This window comes from Sceloporus occidentalis, unplaced genomic scaffold, assembly GCF_023333645.1.
Source record: "Sceloporus occidentalis isolate IW3139 unplaced genomic scaffold, rSceOcc1.0.p SCAF_3, whole genome shotgun sequence".
NCBI lineage: Eukaryota > Metazoa > Chordata > Lepidosauria > Squamata > Phrynosomatidae > Sceloporus > Sceloporus occidentalis.
The window spans coordinates 203,002,867-203,023,450 of record NW_028316983.1 but is presented as its reverse complement, the minus strand read 5'-3'; the positions used below and the strand labels follow the sequence as shown (position 1 = coordinate 203,023,450).

Here is a 20,584-nt window from a genome sequence, read left to right as displayed (position 1 = left end):
AATAAGGATTTGGGCTTCAAACTCTCATATTGAATCTTGAAACTCTCTCTACCAATCCCATAAGAAAGCTTACATTTGTAAAGTCATGGGAAAACCTGTAATGGGGAAAAGGGGAAAGTCTTGTAGGGCTTACGTTAACTAACCTAAAAGTACTGGGCTTGGGTTACGGGGTTGAGACGGCCATGGTCGCCTTGGTCGATGATCTCCGTCTGGGCATCGACAGGGGAAGCGTGTCCCTGTTGGTGCTCTTGGACATCTCAGCGGCTTTCGATACCATAGACCATGGTATCCTTCTGGGACGCCTGGCAGAGGTGGGAATTGGGGGCACTGCGCTCCAGTGGTTCCGCTCCTACCTCTCTGGGAGGTCCCAGATGGTGCAGCTGGGAGACGTGTGCTCCGACGAGAGGCCCCTTAAAACTGGGGTCCCTCAAGGAGCCATTCTGTCTCCCATGCTATTTAACATTTACATGAAACCGCTGGGAGAGATCATCCGGAGACATGGGGCGCGGGGTTATCAGTACGCTGATGACACCCAAATAATCTTCTCTATGTCTCCGACTGATGCAGTGACTGGGGATGGCGTCTCTTCTCTCGTGGCCTGTCTAGAGTCAGTAATGGGCTGGATGAGGGAAAACCGACTCAAGCTGAATCCAGAGAAAACGGAGGTACTTGTGGTAGGTTCTTCTGGTCCGGGAATGGCGGTGGTTCCACCTGTCCTGAACGGGGTCACGCTCCCTGTGAAGGACTCCGTGCGCAGTCTGGGGGTGCTCCTTGATTCGTCGCTTCACCTGACTGCTCAGGTGAATGCGACGGTCAGGAGCACCTGTTATCAGCTTCGGCTGATTCGCCAGCTGCGCCCATACCTGGCCCAGAGGGACCTAGAAACTGTTGTACACGCTCTGGTAACTTCGAGATTGGATTTCTGCAACGTACTCTACATGGGGCAACCCTTATACCAAACTCGGAAACTGCAGATGGTGCAGAACATGGCTGCTCGGCTGGTCACTGGCGCTTCCAGGACCAGCCATATAACACCGGTCTTAAAGGACCTCCATTGGCTGCCCATCCGTTTCCGAGCTCAATATAAGGCGTTGGTAATTACCTATAAAGCCCTAAATGGCTTGGGCCCAGGATACCTAAAGGACCGCCTCTCCCCGTATATTCCGCCTCGCACCCTCAGATCGACTGGGCAGCAGCTACTGAAGGTGCCTGGGGCTAGGTTAGCCTCCACTTCGCGGAGGACGTTTTCCACAGCTGCCCCAGCCCTTTGGAATGAGCTGCCCATAGAGCTCCGCTCGTCTACCACCCTGGCCCAATTCAGGAAGGACTTAAAAACCTTCCTGTTTCAACAGGCATTCCCCGAATAGTTATCCTGCGGGCCTCCCTCCTCTTTTCGTGGCCATGAGGTTGGGTCATGGGGTTTTCTTTTGATTTTTTTTTTCTATCTGTTGGATTTAAGCTGTTTATGGGGTATTGGATGTTTTTATTGTATTTTTATGGTAACTTTTATCGATCTGTATTTTAAAATTGTCTGTTTTTACTGTTGTGAGCCGCCCTGATCGAAGGAAGGGCGGCATACAAATAAAATTTATTATTATTATTATTATTGGTAGTGTCATTTTTACCTGAAATCGTTCTTTCTTTTGGGGCCATGTAGTTTTCAAAGCCTCCTGCCTTTCTGGTGAAGGCAGTGCTTCTGATTTTCTGACAGATATTCTGGCCTCCTGCACTCTCTTTTTCCAAGGATATATTCATTTGGGAGGAGGTAGGCCATGCTCTCTGCGCATATGTTCTTGTAAATTTAGTAGGAGAAAAACATCATACAGAGGCCCAATTACTAAAGATTCAAGAGGGGAAAACTTTTTTAAAAAAGAAAAGATGAGCTGACCTTTAAAAAATGTTGGCAATGCTCAGCCTAAATCTCCAAGTGTCCTGTAAATTAAAGGGTGGTTGAGGAGATTATATTATCTTCTTTATTTGTGCTTTAACATTTTGGTTAATATATATATGGACTATATTACATCAAAATTACAGACTGTATCATTTATTGGCACATAGTAAATTATGTTTTAAGAAAGTTCAAAAACTGGTATATAGTGCAAGAATTCCATATTGCTGAGCAAATTCTTAGCTTGGAATATAGGATAGATTTGTTTCAGGAACTTTCTGGAAGAAACTATCTTTTTCTTGTTCTACCTCCACCTCTCCAGAAAGCATCTCTGGATGGTTGTAGGGCCCTCTTGATCAATATTAAATAAAACTTGGGAAACTGCTGGAGAAAACAGAAATTGTTCCAAGTTAGACAAAGGTCAGGAGAAATTTTTGGTAGTCAAAAGATGGAAAGTGTGAATGATATTGGGGTGAAACAGACAGGTAGCTTGGAGCAGCGTCTGGCTGCTTCAACTGCGATCAGCCTGTGATTAGCCCGGGGCTGAAGCAGGCTGCCACTGCGGTCCCAAACAAGCTGCCAGCAAGGATTGTTTTTTCACACTTCCTTTTGCCGGTGGCTCAGAGCAGCCTTAGGTAGTCTCACAGCAGCTTCCGGTCCCAGAAGAGCAATCTCTGCATCCCCCGCACCCTTCAGTGATGCCATTGCAGGGATGTGCGGCTTTTACGAATGAACAGTGTGGTCATACCTATTGCCTGCCGGTCTTTGTTCTAAGATTTGTTTATAGTAATGTGGGAATGCAGGACAAAACCAGTTTTCTAGTTTGTTTCCTTCCCAGAAAGTCAGAGAATTAATTCTACAACATATCCTAGATTATTTCTCTAGTTTGTCAGGAAAGAGACAAGCTAGAAAGTCAGGTTCTTGTGGGTTTACACAAGAAACCACAGAACTGAGGGCCTGTGGTTTGTTTAGCCCTTCCTGCTGGGAGAAGAAGAGATTAGCCAGAATTTGTCTGTGTTAGCCAGATTTAAAAAAAAAAAAAAAGATTCTGGCATGTGATTGTGTCCAAGTGCAGTGCCTATTTCCATAGCACTGGCATATGCAAGGTCCTGTCATTTCCATGTTAGTTCAAGAACACAGTACCATATGGTGGATTGCCAACACAATGTCCTTTAGCATATGTGTGTTCTTGGAAGGAGCCCGTGAAAACATTCGTTTCCAGTCTTGGAAAAAGAGATAAATTGAATTGAATTTTCTTTTGCAAATTTGTGTTTTATATAAGTTTATGGCGGGTTACACACCGCCATTAAAGTACGCGCGGAGCGCGTACTAGGGTTAGGGAGGTGCGGTGCTTCCGCACCTCCCTAACCCTAATACACACTCTGCACGTAAAAAATGATGGCGGCCGTTCCAGATGGCCACCGCCATTTTTACGTAGCGGACGCTGTACTTCCGCACGTGTTGCGGCGGCTATGACGCCGCGAGTGCGCCAGTGGGGCTTCGTGGCGTCATAGCTGTGCCGCAAGAAGGAGCTCCATTTTGGAGCTCCTTTTTTGCTCCGCGAGGGAGTCGCACGGTTTGGCTGCTGCGACTCCCTCGCAGAGCAAAAAGCAGCGCCGGGAGACCGCCGCAAAGCGGCAGTTTGTAACCCACCTATATAAGTTATTTAAGTTATTATTATATTTATTTTATTCATTTGTATCCTTCTTTTCTCCCAATACTGGGAAAATTGTTAAATTATTATGTAAATGATTAAAACCAGAAATCTAAAATCATGCAACAATAGCTATCATCTATCTATCTATTTATCTGTCATGTTTACAATAATTAAACTATATACAAAGTTAAAAACAGTTAACTTTCTTTAATAGACAGAATATTATTAACACAGCAGTAGTTGCTGTGAGGGACAGTATTATTATTAATATTCTGTAGTGGGACAAAACAACACACTACTAAATGTCCATCAACATCAATTTCTAAAACTCTAATCGAATAGGAAACTTTTCACTTGCAGGTGGCAGGACATCAAGGGGGAAGGGAACACCCTACCCTTCCCAGAGGAAATTCTAGAATCTGAAAGAGCCATCAAGAAGGGATTCTTCCTTGTTCCAGTCAGATGTTCCTGGGAACATAGTGGGACAGAGAGAAGGGCATCTCACAAAGATATTAGATGAACAGACTCATATAAGGAGATTGCTTGGCTCATATAAGGAGATGTGAGCCTACCAATTTATGATAACCTTAAGATGAATCTATCACAGGTTTTCTTGCCTTCCTCTGAGGTTGAGAGAGTATGACTTGCCCAAGGCCAGCCAGTGGGTTTCCATAACTGAGCAGAGATTTGAACCCTGATCTCCAGAGTCATAGACTCTGGAGATCAGAGTTAAATCACTCCCCCACACTAGCTCTCATATATAAGGAGATACAGTCCTTCAAACAACCTGAACCCAAGCTATATAGGGCTTAAGGGCTTAACCTACACACGTTGAATTGTTCTAGACACAGAGTGGCACCCAGTGGAGCTTTTATAGTAAGGCAGTTGTATGCCCTCTGTATGCAGGCACAGCTAACAATCTGCACACAGCTCTTTGGGTCAACTAAAGTTTCTGAACATTTTTCAAAGGCAATCCTTTTGAAGCAGCCCCTTTCAAAGACACAATTCATCATGTTATGGTAATAATCATCATTCTGTATTGTCCACATATTTAGCCAAATCCTTAAAAATCAGACATAGAGATTCTCCCCTGTTTGATGTACAATACTTTTAATCTTCTACAGCCTACACTGCCACTATGAAGAATCCTAGAAATGAGTGTGGTGGTTTCAGAAACTACTGTGAGTTGTCAGCAGCTCTTGACTGGGAATAGAACTTTTGGATGGCTAAAAGCTATTACAACTACTTTCACTAGTCACAGTATTGTGTGATTTTATAAGTGCAAAAACTTTACCTTTCTTCCCCCCCCCCCCCCCCGTAACTTCAAGATGTAAACCTTGGCTATTGTTCACCATACAAATAAGATTCAAAGATATAGCCGTGTTAGTCTGTGGAATTTTGTAGCAGTATGTAGAGACATCCCGTCAGTAAGTCTCAAAGGTGCTACATGATCTCTCTACATAAAAATAAAACGTTACACTTGTACAAATACAGGTTGAGTATTCTTTATCAAGAAATCTGAAATGCTTCAATATTCAAAACTCTTTGGATGCTGATATGATGCTTTGACATTTCAATTTTGCAATATTTTGGAATACATAAATAGAGTATTAGATACTGTATTTGTGAGGCTGGGGAAATACAGAAGGTTGGAGAGAGAGATGAGAGATTTTAGGCTGGACAGAGACACAGGGAGAGAAACAAGAGGATCTGTGAAACAATGGGAGGTATAGAATTGCATCAAGCACTATGCTTTGAATTCCCTCCATTTCACAGATCCTTATGTTTCTCTCTCTAGCCTAGTGTCTTCCTTCAGCATCTCAAATACAATATAGGTACATACTACACTACTTGCATTCCAAAATTTGGGATGGGGAGGAAATCAACTAGACAACACTTTTTTCCAAAGCATTTTGAAAAAGGGATACTCAACTATATACTATACTTGGATGTCACACATTCTATCATAAAAATGCTGTACAGAGTTTACCTTATTACCTGTCATAGAAACATCTGAGTTCATTTTTTAATGTAAGCCATAATAATAATTGTGAAGTTGAAGTTTTTCATGGCTGTCATCCATAGTTTTTTGTGAGTTTTTTGGGCTATGTGGCCATGTTCTGGAAGAGTTTATTCCTGACATTTTACCAGCATATGTGGCTGGCATCTTCAGAGAATGCTGGCATGAAAGTGAGTGGGATATATATTCTGTGTGACCCACAGTATATATATGCTACTCACTTCCATGTCAGCATTCTCTGAAGATGACAGCCACAGATGCTGGCAAAATGGCAGGAATAAACTCTTCCAGAACACAGCCACATTGCCCGAAAAACCCACAAAAAACTATAATAATAATAATAATAATAATAATAATAATAATAATAATTATTATTATTATTTATGTTATATTTTTATCCCCATGGTCTTTTGGAATATTGACCATATAGGAGGATTAAGCAAGTGTGAGAAAAAAAATTATTTCCATTTACAGGGAAAGGGAAGCATTGAAAAGAACTGTTAACTAAAATTACTAACAATGGAATATATCTTTCCCAAAATATGAAAAAAAATTGCCTTTATCAAAACAGATTCCTGTGTATCTTCTGTAGAATTTCCTAAACATATTACAGTTTACTCAGAGTAAATCTTGTGTTTCTTTTTAAATCTTTTTCTAGCTAAGAAGAAGAAACCAAAAATGCTCAATAAATTTGATAAAGGCATTAAGACTGAGCTTGATGCTGCAGAGAAGCTGCGTAAAAAGGTAAATTTTAAACTCAGTTAAACTGAGCTTTACATCTCTGTAAAGACAGGAGAAGGATCAACAACAAAATTATGGGCACTCATACCCTCAGAGGATACTAGCTGGTGACAACAATGTAAGGGATGACAGCAAGTCAATTCTTTCAAAACTGCTGATAAAACATGTCATATGCTCACCACACATAAATATTGGGCTCTACTCCAAAAATAAAGCACATTACTATATTAATTTTTAACTGTGGCATAAGATGGGCTAAACAGCATGTTTAATTTGATTTCCTCCATATGTTTCAGACGTCATCTCCCAGAAATCCCCATGTAGCATAGCTAATAGTCAGGAATCATGGAAAGTATTATTCAAAATATCTTGAGGATAGCTGTTTGCCCACTCTTACCTTGTGCTAAACCATACATCTAGTCAAGCTGAATGTCCAAGGGTGCACAAGTAAAGTAAAAACTTTCACTAGGCTAAATCCAATTTTATTGTTACTTGGAGTGCACCCAGTGAAATCAGTGGGATTCAAGTTAGTTGCAACTAATGCATTCATTCATTTTACTATGTACTGTATGTAGAACTAAAATTGAATTTAGTCATGCAATCCCTGGGACTTGTATTATTCCATTTCTCTTGTTTGCATACTGCTTCCTAACGAATTATTTCAACAATATCCTTGGTTTGAAATAGTCACAGTAATTCCTAAAAGCGTCCCTTCGCTGCCTTCCCCAGATGTTCTTCATGTTGAGTACATTGCCTCAGGGCCCTTGGTGGGTAGGGAGGCAATAGAATAACATGTTTCAAATACATAAATACAGTACCAAGGTGCTTCTGACTTTGATATCAGTAAAGTCAGAGTAATAATTTGCTTAGGAAAGTGGGGCTGTGAGAAAATGCCCGGGGATAGGCAATGATAAAACAAGACAAGATTGCAACATGATATAAGAGAGTCATTAAAAATATCTTTCATCATTCATCATGTCAGCAGTTGACCAATGTGACCAGTGTTACAGGATTGTCTATTTCTAGTATTCGCACTCATTTTGTTTACTGTGGCTTCAGCATGGGATACTTAATAATCTCTGGAACACATGGTTCATTGTGTAACTGATATCTAATACTAGCCTGCAAGAAAATGTTTTGAGACACTAGCATAAATGACATGTTATTCTGTTACTACTGTTGGCCCCACATATCCATGGATTCTGCATCCATGGGTTCAACCACCCACAGCTTGAAATATTTTTTTAAAAAAATTCCCAAAGCAAGCCTTGATTTTGCCATTTTATAATAAGGGACACAGTTTTACTACCATATTGTATATAATCGGTAATGAGTGTCCACAGTGGGTCCTGGAACCAAATCCCAGTGGATATCAAGGGCCCACTGTATAGCAATTAGAAATTACATGTTTATTGGGAATTTTTTTCTTGTGCACTTTAAGAACAAATTTGAAACTATTCCAGTGTTATATGAAATGCTTAGTTAAAACATTTCATAATGGAAAGGATTATAATACTTTATCCCCCCCCCCCCCCCGCTCCCAGGTCTCTTGCATGACCTGCAGCCTTTAAAGCACCAATTTAATAATATATATCTGAATCTATATTCTTTCTAAAAAATAATGCATTGTGGGGGTTTTAAAGTGCATTTATGTGTTTCCTAACTACAAAAGATTCTTCCTCCTCCCTCAAGTTTCTACTGCAATATAAGTTTTCTATGTCTACTCCATTTCCCACAGAAGTCAAAAGTAAATTAACTGATGGTTTAAGGTTACCAACTAATGAATTCTCAACAGTGATTTAATGACAACAACACTGAGCAGATTATGAAACTGAAGAGGAGGATGCGGATTATTTTTCTGTTCTTTTTTATATTGAAAATTACTTCAAATAATTTCAGGGGAAAGTGGAAGAAGCTTTGAAGGCATTTGAAACATTAGTAAGCAAGTATCCCCAAAGTCCACGAGCAAGATACGGAAAAGCACAGGTAAAAAATTAAAGATGTATATACATGGAAAGCAAAACTATACATGTCTATCAGAGTAATCAAGAGACAAGATTTATTCTAGGATACAAATATAATTCTAAAGTTTAAACATACTAGGAACAGTCTCTTATTACAAAAGCATTGGGTGGTTTTATGTTTATAAGCATGGTAGTTAAAAGCCAAGTCCTCCTACTGCATGCTTCCCTCCTTGCTTTAGATAAACAGTCTTAGATCTGTTGAGTGCCTAGATCAGGAATGTATAAATGGCAGCCTGTGAGCCACAAGCAGTCTCCAAAATCATTCTTTGATCCAAAAGCCGCCAAATACCCTCTGGGGTGGGGAATGACAGTTTTTTGTCCCTTCTGTATCATTTCAAGCCCAGGAGAGCTTCCAAGGAAGTGAACAGGAAGTGACCTCTGGTCACTTTCTGTTGCTAAAAAGTACTCCCCTGGGCCTAAAATGGGCCCTAGAGGGTGTTTGGGGCATACCTCCAACTGTCCCGATCTATCAGGGACATTCTCTATTACTGTAATTCTCTGTCATCCCACACAACATGTCCTTTCTAAGCTTGCATATTGGGATATAAATGTAATGAATGGATGAAGTCTGAAGTGGATAATAAATGAATGAGGAAATAAATTCCATTAAACAGGACTGGCAAAGTGAAACTCAAGATAGTAGTGCAATACTGTTGAATTAACTTCCTACATCCCTCTTTCATTGAGGAGCCTCTGCTAGATCTGTCAGTTTTATTAATGGAAAAAGACCTTCATGGAAAAGGCAGTCGAGATCCAGCCCATGTTTGCATAAACATTTACATTGGTTATAGTGGTGTTTTGTTTTTGGGTCGGTGGACTCTGCTAAACTGAGTATATGCAGAACAGAAAGCCATTTCTAACTATGCAATAATCTGGCCCTGGAATGTTTTTTTTTTTAATTATCTTGATTGTATGTCCTGTTTGTTGACTGACTGCCAGATGCTCAAGCTTGAGAAAATGTGCAGCATCAGGAGGTGCATACACTGTCAACTTAGTGAAACCAAGGTGGAGATTGGCAAGCTACTGGCTAAAAAATGGTGGATAATAAGGACTTAAGGTGCTGACATTCTTGCAAAAAAGTATTTTTATTTAATATGGCTGGGACATTCCTCCCTGAGCTGTAAAAGCCACAAGCTGTTAAGTAAATAGTCCTTAATGGTCTGATATGATCAGAGGCTCTAATTGAATCCTGGGACTGAAATGACAACATATATTACTAGCTGCATTGCTTCCCGCTTCTTTTTTCCAGCCCAGGCTCTAAGACGAGACACAAAAGCCTGGTTCATGTCCTTGCTGAGAATGGCTTCCATGTCAATGTGATGGTGAATTTGCTCCAATTTTCATCCAGAATTCAAAAGTGCTAGCCAAAGGACTGAACCCTATATCCATAACAGATACAACACCTTGTATAAATCTTTTAATGTTTGAAGTAAATCCAGAGTGATTCACCACCCCACTGTTATGGAGGCCACCAGCCACCATTGCCTGCTGGTAACTATTACCAGAGCAGAAATTCTGTAGCCCACAGGGGTCCCTACCCAATTCTCCAAAATGTCTTTTTAAACAAAGAACCAAGCCCCAGAGCCACAATTCTTGGATAAAACCAAATATGCCCTCATAGCTTGTTTCATTCCCCAATCCCCACGATTTTAAATATCAGAAACCAGATGTGTGATCTATGGAGATACAGAGGGTTGAGAAATGTATTGCCTCAGACCTTTTGGCACTGCTCAGCATTGATCTATCAAACTGAGACACACAAATGTTAGGGAGTTTTCTTTTGTGACCCTATCCTTATAGAATGTGTGTATGACTCTCTCCCTGACTATTTTTAAGATGGCCTCAAGGACCTGGATGTTCCAGGCTGCTTTATTTGAATGTAGACATACCATTTAAGAGTGGCTTTTTAATTGTTACGTCTATTTTTTTCTTGTTTTAATTAACTGCATTTTATATGCAAAGGAATCTTGTAGCACCTTTGAGACTAACTGAAAGGAAGAAGTTGATAGCATGGGCTGTTACAAACTTGAGTCTACTTCCTCAGCTGCATATGGATTCTCCAGAGTAACATGGCTGTGTCTTTGTATTTTATATGTTATGGTTTTGACATCTTAATTTCTAAACCACCTAGGAGAACCTTTGACCCAATAAACCATTACTTTTGCTGCTGATTCTTGCCTTCAAGTCAGTTCAGATTTATGGCAATCCAAAGGTGGGGATCAATCAATATTTGTTCAGAGGGGGTTTGCCATTGCATTTCTCTGGAGCTGAGAAAGTAGGACTTACCCATGGTCATCCAATGGGTTTTCATGGCCGAGTGGGGATTTTGAAGCCTGGTCTTTTAGATTCCTAGTCCAGCATTCAACCACCATATTGGTACACAGTGAAGTTTCACAGGACTGGGAAGAAGCAGCCAATCAACAGGTGCATCAGATGTGGGCAAGAGGGTTACTGCCCAGGCACTGGATGTTAAAGATCCAGGCTTCAATCAGGTCTGCCTAGGAGGTTTACGTTTAGATGAGCCAGAGCTCAGCTTGAGCTGCCTTTTAGGAAAGAGTTGGACCTTAAACCATTCATTCCCCATGTAGGAGATATGCAGGAGGCATGTAAGGCAATGCCCAGGGGTATCACCTGCCTCACCCCACATAGCAGGAAACCACATATCGGCAATGAATCCAAGTAGCTTCCTCTTCTACCATTCCCTTGGCTGCCTCCTGCGTTGGGTCAGGAAGTTGGGCTGAGTTATTAAGTCTTTGGATTTGATCATGGACTCTGTGCTTTATTGCCAGGCAATAAATTACACAGCTGTAATGATAATAATGTTGTGGCAATTTTACCTCCTAACTAGTTGTTTTGTTTTATGTAATGTTACTTCTTCCATCTCATACCAACTGATTTTCACTTGGACTACAGCTCATATTTTCAAATATGGTTTCCAATTAAATATTAATATCACATCCAAATGGCCATCAGTGAATTAAATTTGTGTAGAACTGTGATGGAGAAAGTGTGGAATTTTACAGTGCTGTTGGCTTAAAACTCCTATGATCCCTTTCCACTGGCTATGCTGGCAACAGATTATGGGAGTGTAATTTTTGTTTTTAGACCATCAAAAAACTGACTATTGGTGGTCATTTGACTATTGTTAATTTGGTTTCATTCCCAGAGTGAGGATGACTTGGCTGAGAAAAAGAGAAGCAATGAAATTCTACAGCGATCTATCAATACTTATGGGGAGGTAGCTAGTTTACCTAACATTCCTGATGATCTGATAAAACTAGCCCTGAAACGACGGGCAGACAGGCAGCAGTTTCTTGGTAAGTTCAAATTTGTACTTATCTGTGTATAAATACACCCAGACACTGATAGGGTTAAGTTAGTAGGGGAAGTTGTGCACACTTGAAAACTACTTACTCCTAAAAATTCTGCTTTGCAAATTTTGATATAGAATATTCTCAAAATATTCTCTCAATTGTTTGAATATTTTTTTGAATTATTTGTGTATAAATCTGACATTAATGCTTATAATGTTTTCTATTTTATTTTTCAATATAAGATGGTTGATATATAGCAATCAGTAGTGGGCCATCACAGTTTACATCAGTTTGCTCTTTGTAAATGTGTCACTGAGCTATATCCCCTTCCCTTATGGCCTTATGGTTCTTTTTCTTACATACTCTGAGAAGTAAACATGTCCTATAATGGGCAAGTCTAGCAAGTAATTTTGGGCAAAGGAAAATTTGTGTACAGCTCCCAGAAGCCTGAAAAACACAGCAGCAGACAATATGATGCATTTGAAACATAGGAGGGATTTTTCTCCACATTATGCTATATTGGAATATATCATTAGAAGTTTGCAGACTCAAGTCTTTGTGTGTAATGCCCTATCCAATTGAAGAGAAGAAATACTAAACACAGGCAACAATTGCATACTGTGTTAAAAATAAAGAATAATATTTTATAGGTTAAATTTATTCAGCTGCACATTGCCGCAGACATATATAAAAGCCTATTTAACCCTTATTTGGACATATCTATTCAGTGCTATGAACCTACTGAGGAAGTATCATTTTCTTAATGAACTGTGGTAGGAAAATGCTATGATTGCCCACAAGAGGTCTCCATAAGATTGTATGATATATCCTATTAGCATGTTTTTTTCTGAGCCTGCTTTTAAAGCCAGTAGTAAAAGCAATCAAAGAACAAAATATTCACCTTTTTACATACATTCACGTTCTGCAGTGTCAGTGTTTATTAATACACATTCAATACTATGCTTTAATAATGTAAGCCAATTTTATTGGTACTATATCCCAAGTTGCTGTTGATTTTGTCCAATCAATTTAGGTCACATGAGAGGCTCACTGGTTACATTACAAAAACTGGTTAATCTATTTCCCAATGATACTTCATTCAAGAATAATCTTGGAGTTGGTTACCTTTTAATTGGAGACAACAACAATGCCAAGAGAGTTTATGAGGAGGTGAGCTTCCATTAAATACAGATAAATATTTCCTTAAAATAACACAAAACAAATATACTACTGCTTATGCAAGACTTCATAAACCTAAGAACCATATGACTTTGAAATTATAATCCAGTGAAATTAATTAAATCTAGATAATATATAGATTATTGTGTTTTCACCAGCTGAAATTAATGTCTTCTCAGTTATCCTAAAGTATAAATGAGCTATGTACATCATCCATTTCTTTGTTTATAGGTTTCCTTCTAATATATTGCTTTTAATATATTGCTTCCCTTTCTTCTTCCTCTATCAGTCAGATAGGGAACATGTGTGTAGAATGTGAGTCAAGTGTGGCTATGTCACAATGCCACTGAAGATAAATTAATCCAATTGAGAGTGAAGGCAATACTTCCTGCAACATTCACATACACAGTTCTAGTCAAATGTGACTGTATACTAAGAGAATGGTGTCATAGTGCTACATAGCAAGCTGGATTTTGCCATGTAATGTCACTGCAAGCATGCAAAGGAGAGAGAGAGAGATGGGGGGAAATTCACAATCATATACAAGCAAAGGCAACATAAATGCATAGATGAATATATTGATGGGTGAAAAAGGTCTGTGTGAAAAGAAATAAGAGCTTTTTATGCTCATAAATATGGTGGGTAGTTTGCGAACAGTCACAATCAAAATGCAAATAAATAATTTCAAAAGAACATACTGACAAAAGAGTGGAGAGAATGGGATTAGAACAGTATTGTTCTAGGCAACAGCAAACCAGCAAAGAGGAATAGAATAGCAATCCACTAATTATGCCAAATTACACTAACTAGCACATTGATTAGATGCCTGGAAAGGAAACAGAAGCAACACTGTTTTCCTTCTGAGGGATCACTGAGATTTTGCATCTTACACAGTCCAGCAACAATAAGCAACTGGAATGCCCAACAGCCAGGGCTTCCTGGGGAGCAGAGGTAGTAGGCAGCAGCAGAGTGTGGAGGTGGCTGCAGCAGTATTGAAAATGTCCATTAATAGACTGCCTCCTCTTCTGGGCAAGTTTATGAGTTGAGATATAGGCTTAAATTGTTAAAATGTTTATTCAACTCATTTATTCATCTCATTTTATTGTTGTTGTTATGTGAACCTTCAAGTCATTTCCAACTTATGAAGACTCTAAGGGGAACCTCTCATGGGGGTTTCCTGGCAAGATTTGTTCAGAGGGGGTTTGTCTTTGCCTTCCTCTGAGGCTGAGAGAGTGTGACTAGCCCAAGGTCATTTCCATGGCTGAGTGTGGAGTAGAATTTTGAACTTCAGAGTTACAGTCCAATTCTCAAACCACTGCACCATGCTGGCTTTAATATTAATTTTAGGTATTAAAAATGGCATTTGCTAGTAATATTGGAAATTATTACAATAGATTTTAAAACTTACAAGGAATGCTTAGGTGGGAGCAATCAAACACTTCCTTAACCTAATCCAATCAAGTTTATCATTATAATGTGCTAGGATTAAATATAAATATATTACATTAAATATATTACTGTGTAAAGCTTGTCAAGGAACAATAGATCTGAGGATCAGTTGCCCTTGTAATTTGCCTGAAGATCTATGATACTATAGCTGCACAATGAGAAATAAGTAATTATTATTTTTTCTCTTCTCTTTTTCTTCTCTCTTCTGGACTCCACTGACAAAGGAGAAGTACGGAAATTTTTTTAAAAAATAAAGGTGGTAGCAGCAAGAACAGCAGGAAAAACAACCTTTAAGAAACCACTGCTTTCACAGATTATCTAAATACTGTCACCCTTCGGCGGGTTACACACCGCCATTAAAGTACGCGCGGAGCGCGTACTAGGGTTAGGGAGGTGCGGTGCTTCCGCACCTCCCTAACCCCAATACGCGCTCCGCATATAAAAAATGACGGCGGCCGTTCCAGACGGCCACCGCCATGAGGACATCACGGCCGCGCCGCCTCTATACGGGGCGGCGCAGACGTGACGTCCTCGCTCCGTGCCAGGGCACCTAGTGCGCCCTTAGCGCGGACCAGGAAGGAGCTCCATTTTGGAGCTCCTTCCTGGTTTGCGGCGCCGCTTTGCGTTGCTGGGCACAGCCTTCAGATGGCTGCGCCCAGTGAAGCAAGAGAGAAAGGGGCCAAGCGGCCCCTTTTCCCTCCTCCCCGCCGCCACGGGGTGTCCTTGGGGCTTGAAGCCCCAAGGACACCCCTTTTCATGCTGCGGGGAAGCGGCGTTTTGCTGCTTCCCCGCAGCCTGAAAAGGGGCGGATCGGGGCCTCAGCGGTTGCCGTTCTGGCAGCTGAGGCCCCGATACACCGGGGAAAGGGGCGGGTCTGTAACCCGCCTTCTTCTTACTTCTTGCCCCATCCATATCCTGGTGACCAAAATTCAGCAGTAAACCTAAATACTGAAATTCAAATCAAATCTACAGGTATTCTACCTGATGGGAAATGTCCCATAATGGGGAACTATTTCATTAGATCCTCCATTATATTACATTTGAAGGTAGCGCCAAAAAGGGATAGGATTTCATTTATTCCCCCTTATTAGATATTTTCATTTTGAATCTTGTAGTCTGGACCTGAGGCACATTAAACAGAGTATTTGTAAATATATATCTAAACAGTATATATCAAAGCCACTTTTGTTTTCAAAGAGCAACAGATATTGACTTTTTAATTCCTCTATAGTATAAGAAATCTCAATATACATTTTTCTCTCTTCTACTTTATACCACTGACAGGCTACTGTTCTGAATGAATTCTCAGGTTAGTTCTGATCTATGCATTTATTAATGTTTAATGGCTGAAAGAGACATGGCGGCAAGGAAGAATTCTGTCTTCCACTCCCTATTGCTCAGTTGTGTGGGCAAAGGCCATTTATTTGATAAAATCTATTGGCATGGATCCAGCACTATCGTTCCACCAATGAAACTGCTTCTAAGAGGGACCAATTCTTCCTCACTTTCACAGTGCCATGTTTATCCTTAGAACCAGTGGCTGGGGAATCTTTAGGAATTGATCTTTTGGTGGCTCAAGGAAGTTGTATGGGGAAGGCAAGGGGCCAAAATCTTGTTATCCACACAAGCCTCCACTAGCACAGTGTTGGATTTAAGCCATTGTACAGATCCTAACTCTGCCAAGTTCAATCCAAGGTGCTGATTTTGTCCTACAAAGCCCTAGATGACTTAATGCCAGGAAATCGTAAAGACTGCCTCCTCCCATATGAGTATCTCCAAAATCTGAGATCATCAGAGAAAGCCCTGTTCCAAGACTTGCAAAGCTATGTTGGTGTGTATCCATAACAGGGCTCTCTCTGTAGCAGTACCTTAACTGTGGAACAATCTGCCAAAGGACAGTAGACTAGCTCCATCTGTTCTTAGCTTCTGGTGGACAGCTAAGACAGTGTGTTTCACACAGCCTATGGGATTTTTAAACTGTTCTGGCTTTTTAAATTGGTTTTATAATATTTGGAAGGGATTGTTCAGTTTGTTTTTAAAAGTGTTAATCTGTGTCTTGTTTTTAATGTTTTTATCCATTGTGCATTGTCTCAGGGGCCCTGGTGTGCTAAGAGGCCATATATAAATGCTTTAATAATAGATTTCTTGAGTCCCATGCCTCCCTGCCTATTTTCATAACATTCAAGATCACATAGCTCAAATCAACAAGTTATGTCCCTCCATCGGGGCAGCCATTTATGTGAAGCAGGGATAAGCATACCGTATATACACAAGAAATTTTTGCCCAAAAAGTGACCCAAAAAACCCTGGGTAGAGTTATATACTGGGCAATACGGTAATAGGCTTGCCCCTCAAGCTTCTTCTGCAGCCTGGCTGTCTGCCGAAAGGACACCCAGGCTGGGGAAAGCCCATGGTGCAAATGCTTGCTCTCTTCCTTTCCCCAGTCCCTGTGTCCTGCAGAGGCTGTAGGACACTGGGATCAGAGGAATCCTGAGAGCAAACGCTTGCTCCCTTCCTTTCCCCAGTCCCTGTGCCCTGCAGAGGCTGGAGGACATGGGGATCAGGGGAATCCTGGGAGCAAACACTTGCTCCCTTCCTTTCCCTAGCCCCTGTGTCCTGTAGAGGCTGGAGGACACTGGGATGGGGGGGGGGGGGAATCCTGGGAACAAACGCTTTCTCCCTTCTTCTCCCCAGTTTCTGTGTCCTCCAAAGGGACAGACGAGCTACAGAGGAGGAAGAGGAAGAGCGAGTGAAGCTTCCTTCCCAGCTCAGCTGTCTCCCAAAGGGACAGCCAGGCTGTGGAGGGGAAGGAAAGGTACTGAGACTCAAATTATACCCTCGACTTATCTGGAGGTCACATCAAAATCCCTGATTTTGGCCCCAAAACCTGCCCTTGACTTATACATGGCATTGACTTATACAAGAGTATATACAGTATGTCTATTTTGATGGCCTCACAACATGGGAGAAGTGCCCATAAATGTTACAAGGAAAGGGAGCAAATGCCAACTTGGGGAAGCCATTTTTGAAGTATGAATGACTAGGGTGAAATAGTCTGTTGGTTAGAATATGCCTGATCAGGCTGTCTCCTTCATGTTTGGTACAGTTAGTGCATTCAAATGAACATACTAAAATCTTTCAGCAACAACAAAAAATACTTCAACAATACATCTATATAAAAAATAGCAGCCTGGATCATGATGTGTTATCAGGAATACACTGACATCCCTAACTACAATGAAATAGTGTTAGTTCAGACACAACTGTAATACCTGCATGTGCTAATAAATATTTTCACGCAGGTTTAAATTTAAATTTCTGACAAGACCAGCCTCGGACTTTTAAAAACCCCACTCAGTATTTTATGACAGCAGTGGAAGAAGATAGTTCAGTATTTATTTATTTATTTATTTATTTATTTATTTATTGGATTTTTACCCTGCATTTCTCCCAAAATGGGATTCAAGGCAGGTAGTAGACTTCTGCATGATTAGCAGTAGACCATGAGGATTCTTGTTTTTTCAGTTGTTTCCTGCTGTAAGACACAGGACTGGATTTCTGTGTGTCAATGAGCATACAAAATAGATATTAAAAACAAATTCTGGGGGTGAATATGCAGTCTTAAATCTAAAAACAACACACACATCCACTACCACTCCTGCCACTATCTCTGAAATTACTATTTTATACCTGACTGCAAATATAGGCGTTCCTAGATGTTGAAGAATAATATAAAGCCTGATGTCTGCCTGCCCACATTTTATTATGAATTTCAAATAAACGTGTTCCACAGGACAAAGAAATCTGAAGTACTACCTGGGTGTGATCCAGCAGAGTTGCTAATGTATTGCTAGGTGTCTTTAAATACCATAAATGTATGGTCAGAATCACTAAAGAGGTAAAACTAATGATTTATTTTGCTCTCCCACAGGTTCTGGACCTGGCTCCAAATGATGGTTTTGCTAAAGTGCATTATGGCTTCATTTTGAAGGCAGAAAACAAGATTGAAGAAAGCATTCCCTATTTGAAAGTACATTTGGATCTTGCTGATTTTTTACTTTTGGAAGGCACAAATTAGAGTCAAAGGAATAACCAATGCTATGTACAGAGTCAAAAATGTATCTATATAACATTAAATGTTCTCAAAAATCAGAATTGATCTATAGCCAGTGTTGGTGAAGATCATACATTGATGAGCCATAGGGCCCCTTCCATTCCATGATTCTGTATCCCCACATAAATATCAAACTCTCTGTTCCAACATGGGACATGTTTTAGTTGTTTATCAATGCCTCTTGCTTCCTGCTTACTCTGCTACTGACAGTTCACATAATAATTTTTGAGATTTTATTTTTGAAAGTGTGTTTCATGTTAAAATAGTTGCTCTGCAAAGGTTATTTCATAAGGTCATCTCATGAAAACATTTGGTGTGGGGGGGGAGCATCTCCCAGTGACTTTCTAGTGACAGAAAAGTTGGCACTTTGTAGTAGAGACTGCAAGAGAGGAAGAAGGAATGATAAATAACAGATTACACATTGGCTATAGATGCATGATAAAATATGCCAGGGGACCACAGGATCCATGACTTATCTGTTATTAGTAATATGCTGGCTCACTTTGCCTGATTGTTTCTACTTGCAGTGGGAGAGTGGCTACACAAACCATGGCACTTTCCAGAAACAAACCTAGGGCAAAGCATGGATTCTTTCTTTAGCTGACTGGGAGAAAAATAAACCAAGAGTCCATGTTCAGATAATACTATAACCAAACCAACCAAACCAGGGAGTGAGCACCCTTGATTTAAAACATTGCTAGATGGACAGTATAGGGCTTACAAGCCACATGGCCTGTGAAGTTCCAAAGAACCAACCCCGCCAAACATGTTCAGTCCCCAAATAGAGAATTGTACCCTAGAAGCCAAGCATGATTCCCCACTTAATGCTATTTTAGTGTTGGACCGATATTTTGAAGAGCCCATAACAGACTTTTTTTAATGGTAAGATTGCCTTTTAAATTATTGTTGTACCTCTGAATTAAATATTATTTTAGTTGTGTTTTGTTTTAACCTATACTATATACTTTGAGTCCCATATTGGTAGAAAGATGGAGTATCAATAAAGTAAACAGATGTGTGTGTGGCCCATGAGCCTGGAAAATGGATCAGGTACAGTTCCTTAATGGCTGCCCACTCCTGTTAGGTTCCTCCCACTGCATGTTAGCAGTGTGCACCCTGATCATATCCAATAAGTCAGAAGTCCTACTGTTTCCTGGCTTACCATTTCATCTGTATCCATCCATCCTGCCTGAGAACAGGACCAGAAAAAATATACATAGGTCCAAAACACTGCAGGAATAATCCAGTTGGACACCACTTTAACTGCCCTGTCTGAGTACTAATTGGAGCATTTTTGTAGTTCCCACTCTTTTTTAAAAAAAAGAGTTTACACTGAAAACTATGGAACCTAATTAGAAGTAACTATCAACTGACTGCACCTTTTCTCCTTCCTCTAGGAAGGTCTGGAATCTGGAGACCCTGGTACTGATGATGGTCGCTTTTACTTTCATTTGGGAGATGCCATGCAACGTGTTGGAAACAGTGAGGTAGTACCTATCAGAGATTCTTTGAGGCTTATCTGAAAGGGGTGGGGGCATGGAGGAGCCATGTACAGGCTCCAGTATGTACAGCTGGGAATATATAGAACACAAAAAAGAGACAAATTTGAAACATTTTGGGAGAGAATAGGATGAAAGACAGATTCAAAGAAATCTAGAAATACAGTAGTCCCCCCACATTCACTGAGGTTAAGGGTGAAGGACCCCCATGAATGTGGAAAAACCAACAACAACAACGATAATAATATTCTTTTTACCTAACAGAGCACTTCTCTAGGAATCTCCAGGTCCCCCAGTGCAACTCTGTGATCAACATCTGCCAGACTTTGATCACAGAATTATTCTGGAGGACTTACAGATGCCTAGAGAAGTGTTTTGTTTAGGAACTTCTAGATTCTCCAGCACAATTCTATGGTCAATTTCTGGCAGAGTTGCACTGGGGGACCTAAAGATTCCTAGAGATAACATACTAATCAAAACCGTAAATAATCAGATCCACAAAAGTCAAAACAAATAATGGGGTGCATGCTCGCAGCAGCACATGATGCAACTACGTGCCCCATTATTTCTGCCTGGGCTTGCCTTCCGCATGAATTCAAAGCTGCAGAAGGCAAGCCTGCCTGTAAGGTGGGCTGACTGTACTCTGCCTGAGAAGCTACAGTTGGCCTTTTGTATCCACGGATTCTTTATCCATGGATC

At 40.5% G+C, this 20,584-nt stretch overlaps 1 protein-coding gene across 1 annotated transcript in view; it reads left to right on the top strand.

Moving 5' to 3' along the window:
• LOC149317363 (aspartyl/asparaginyl beta-hydroxylase-like) overlaps nucleotides 1-20,584 on the top strand; it is a 169,012-nt gene that overhangs the window by 99,202 nt on the left and 49,226 nt on the right. Inside the window, exons 19-24 of the mRNA XM_089517369.1 lie at nucleotides 6,224-6,309; nucleotides 8,206-8,292; nucleotides 11,497-11,647; nucleotides 12,678-12,814; nucleotides 18,204-18,302; nucleotides 19,784-19,873. Of these exons, the coding sequence (XP_089373495.1) occupies nucleotides 6,224-6,309; nucleotides 8,206-8,292; nucleotides 11,497-11,647; nucleotides 12,678-12,814; nucleotides 18,204-18,302; nucleotides 19,784-19,873 (650 nt within the window). The remainder of the gene's footprint in view (nucleotides 1-6,223; nucleotides 6,310-8,205; nucleotides 8,293-11,496; nucleotides 11,648-12,677; nucleotides 12,815-18,203; nucleotides 18,303-19,783; nucleotides 19,874-20,584) is intronic.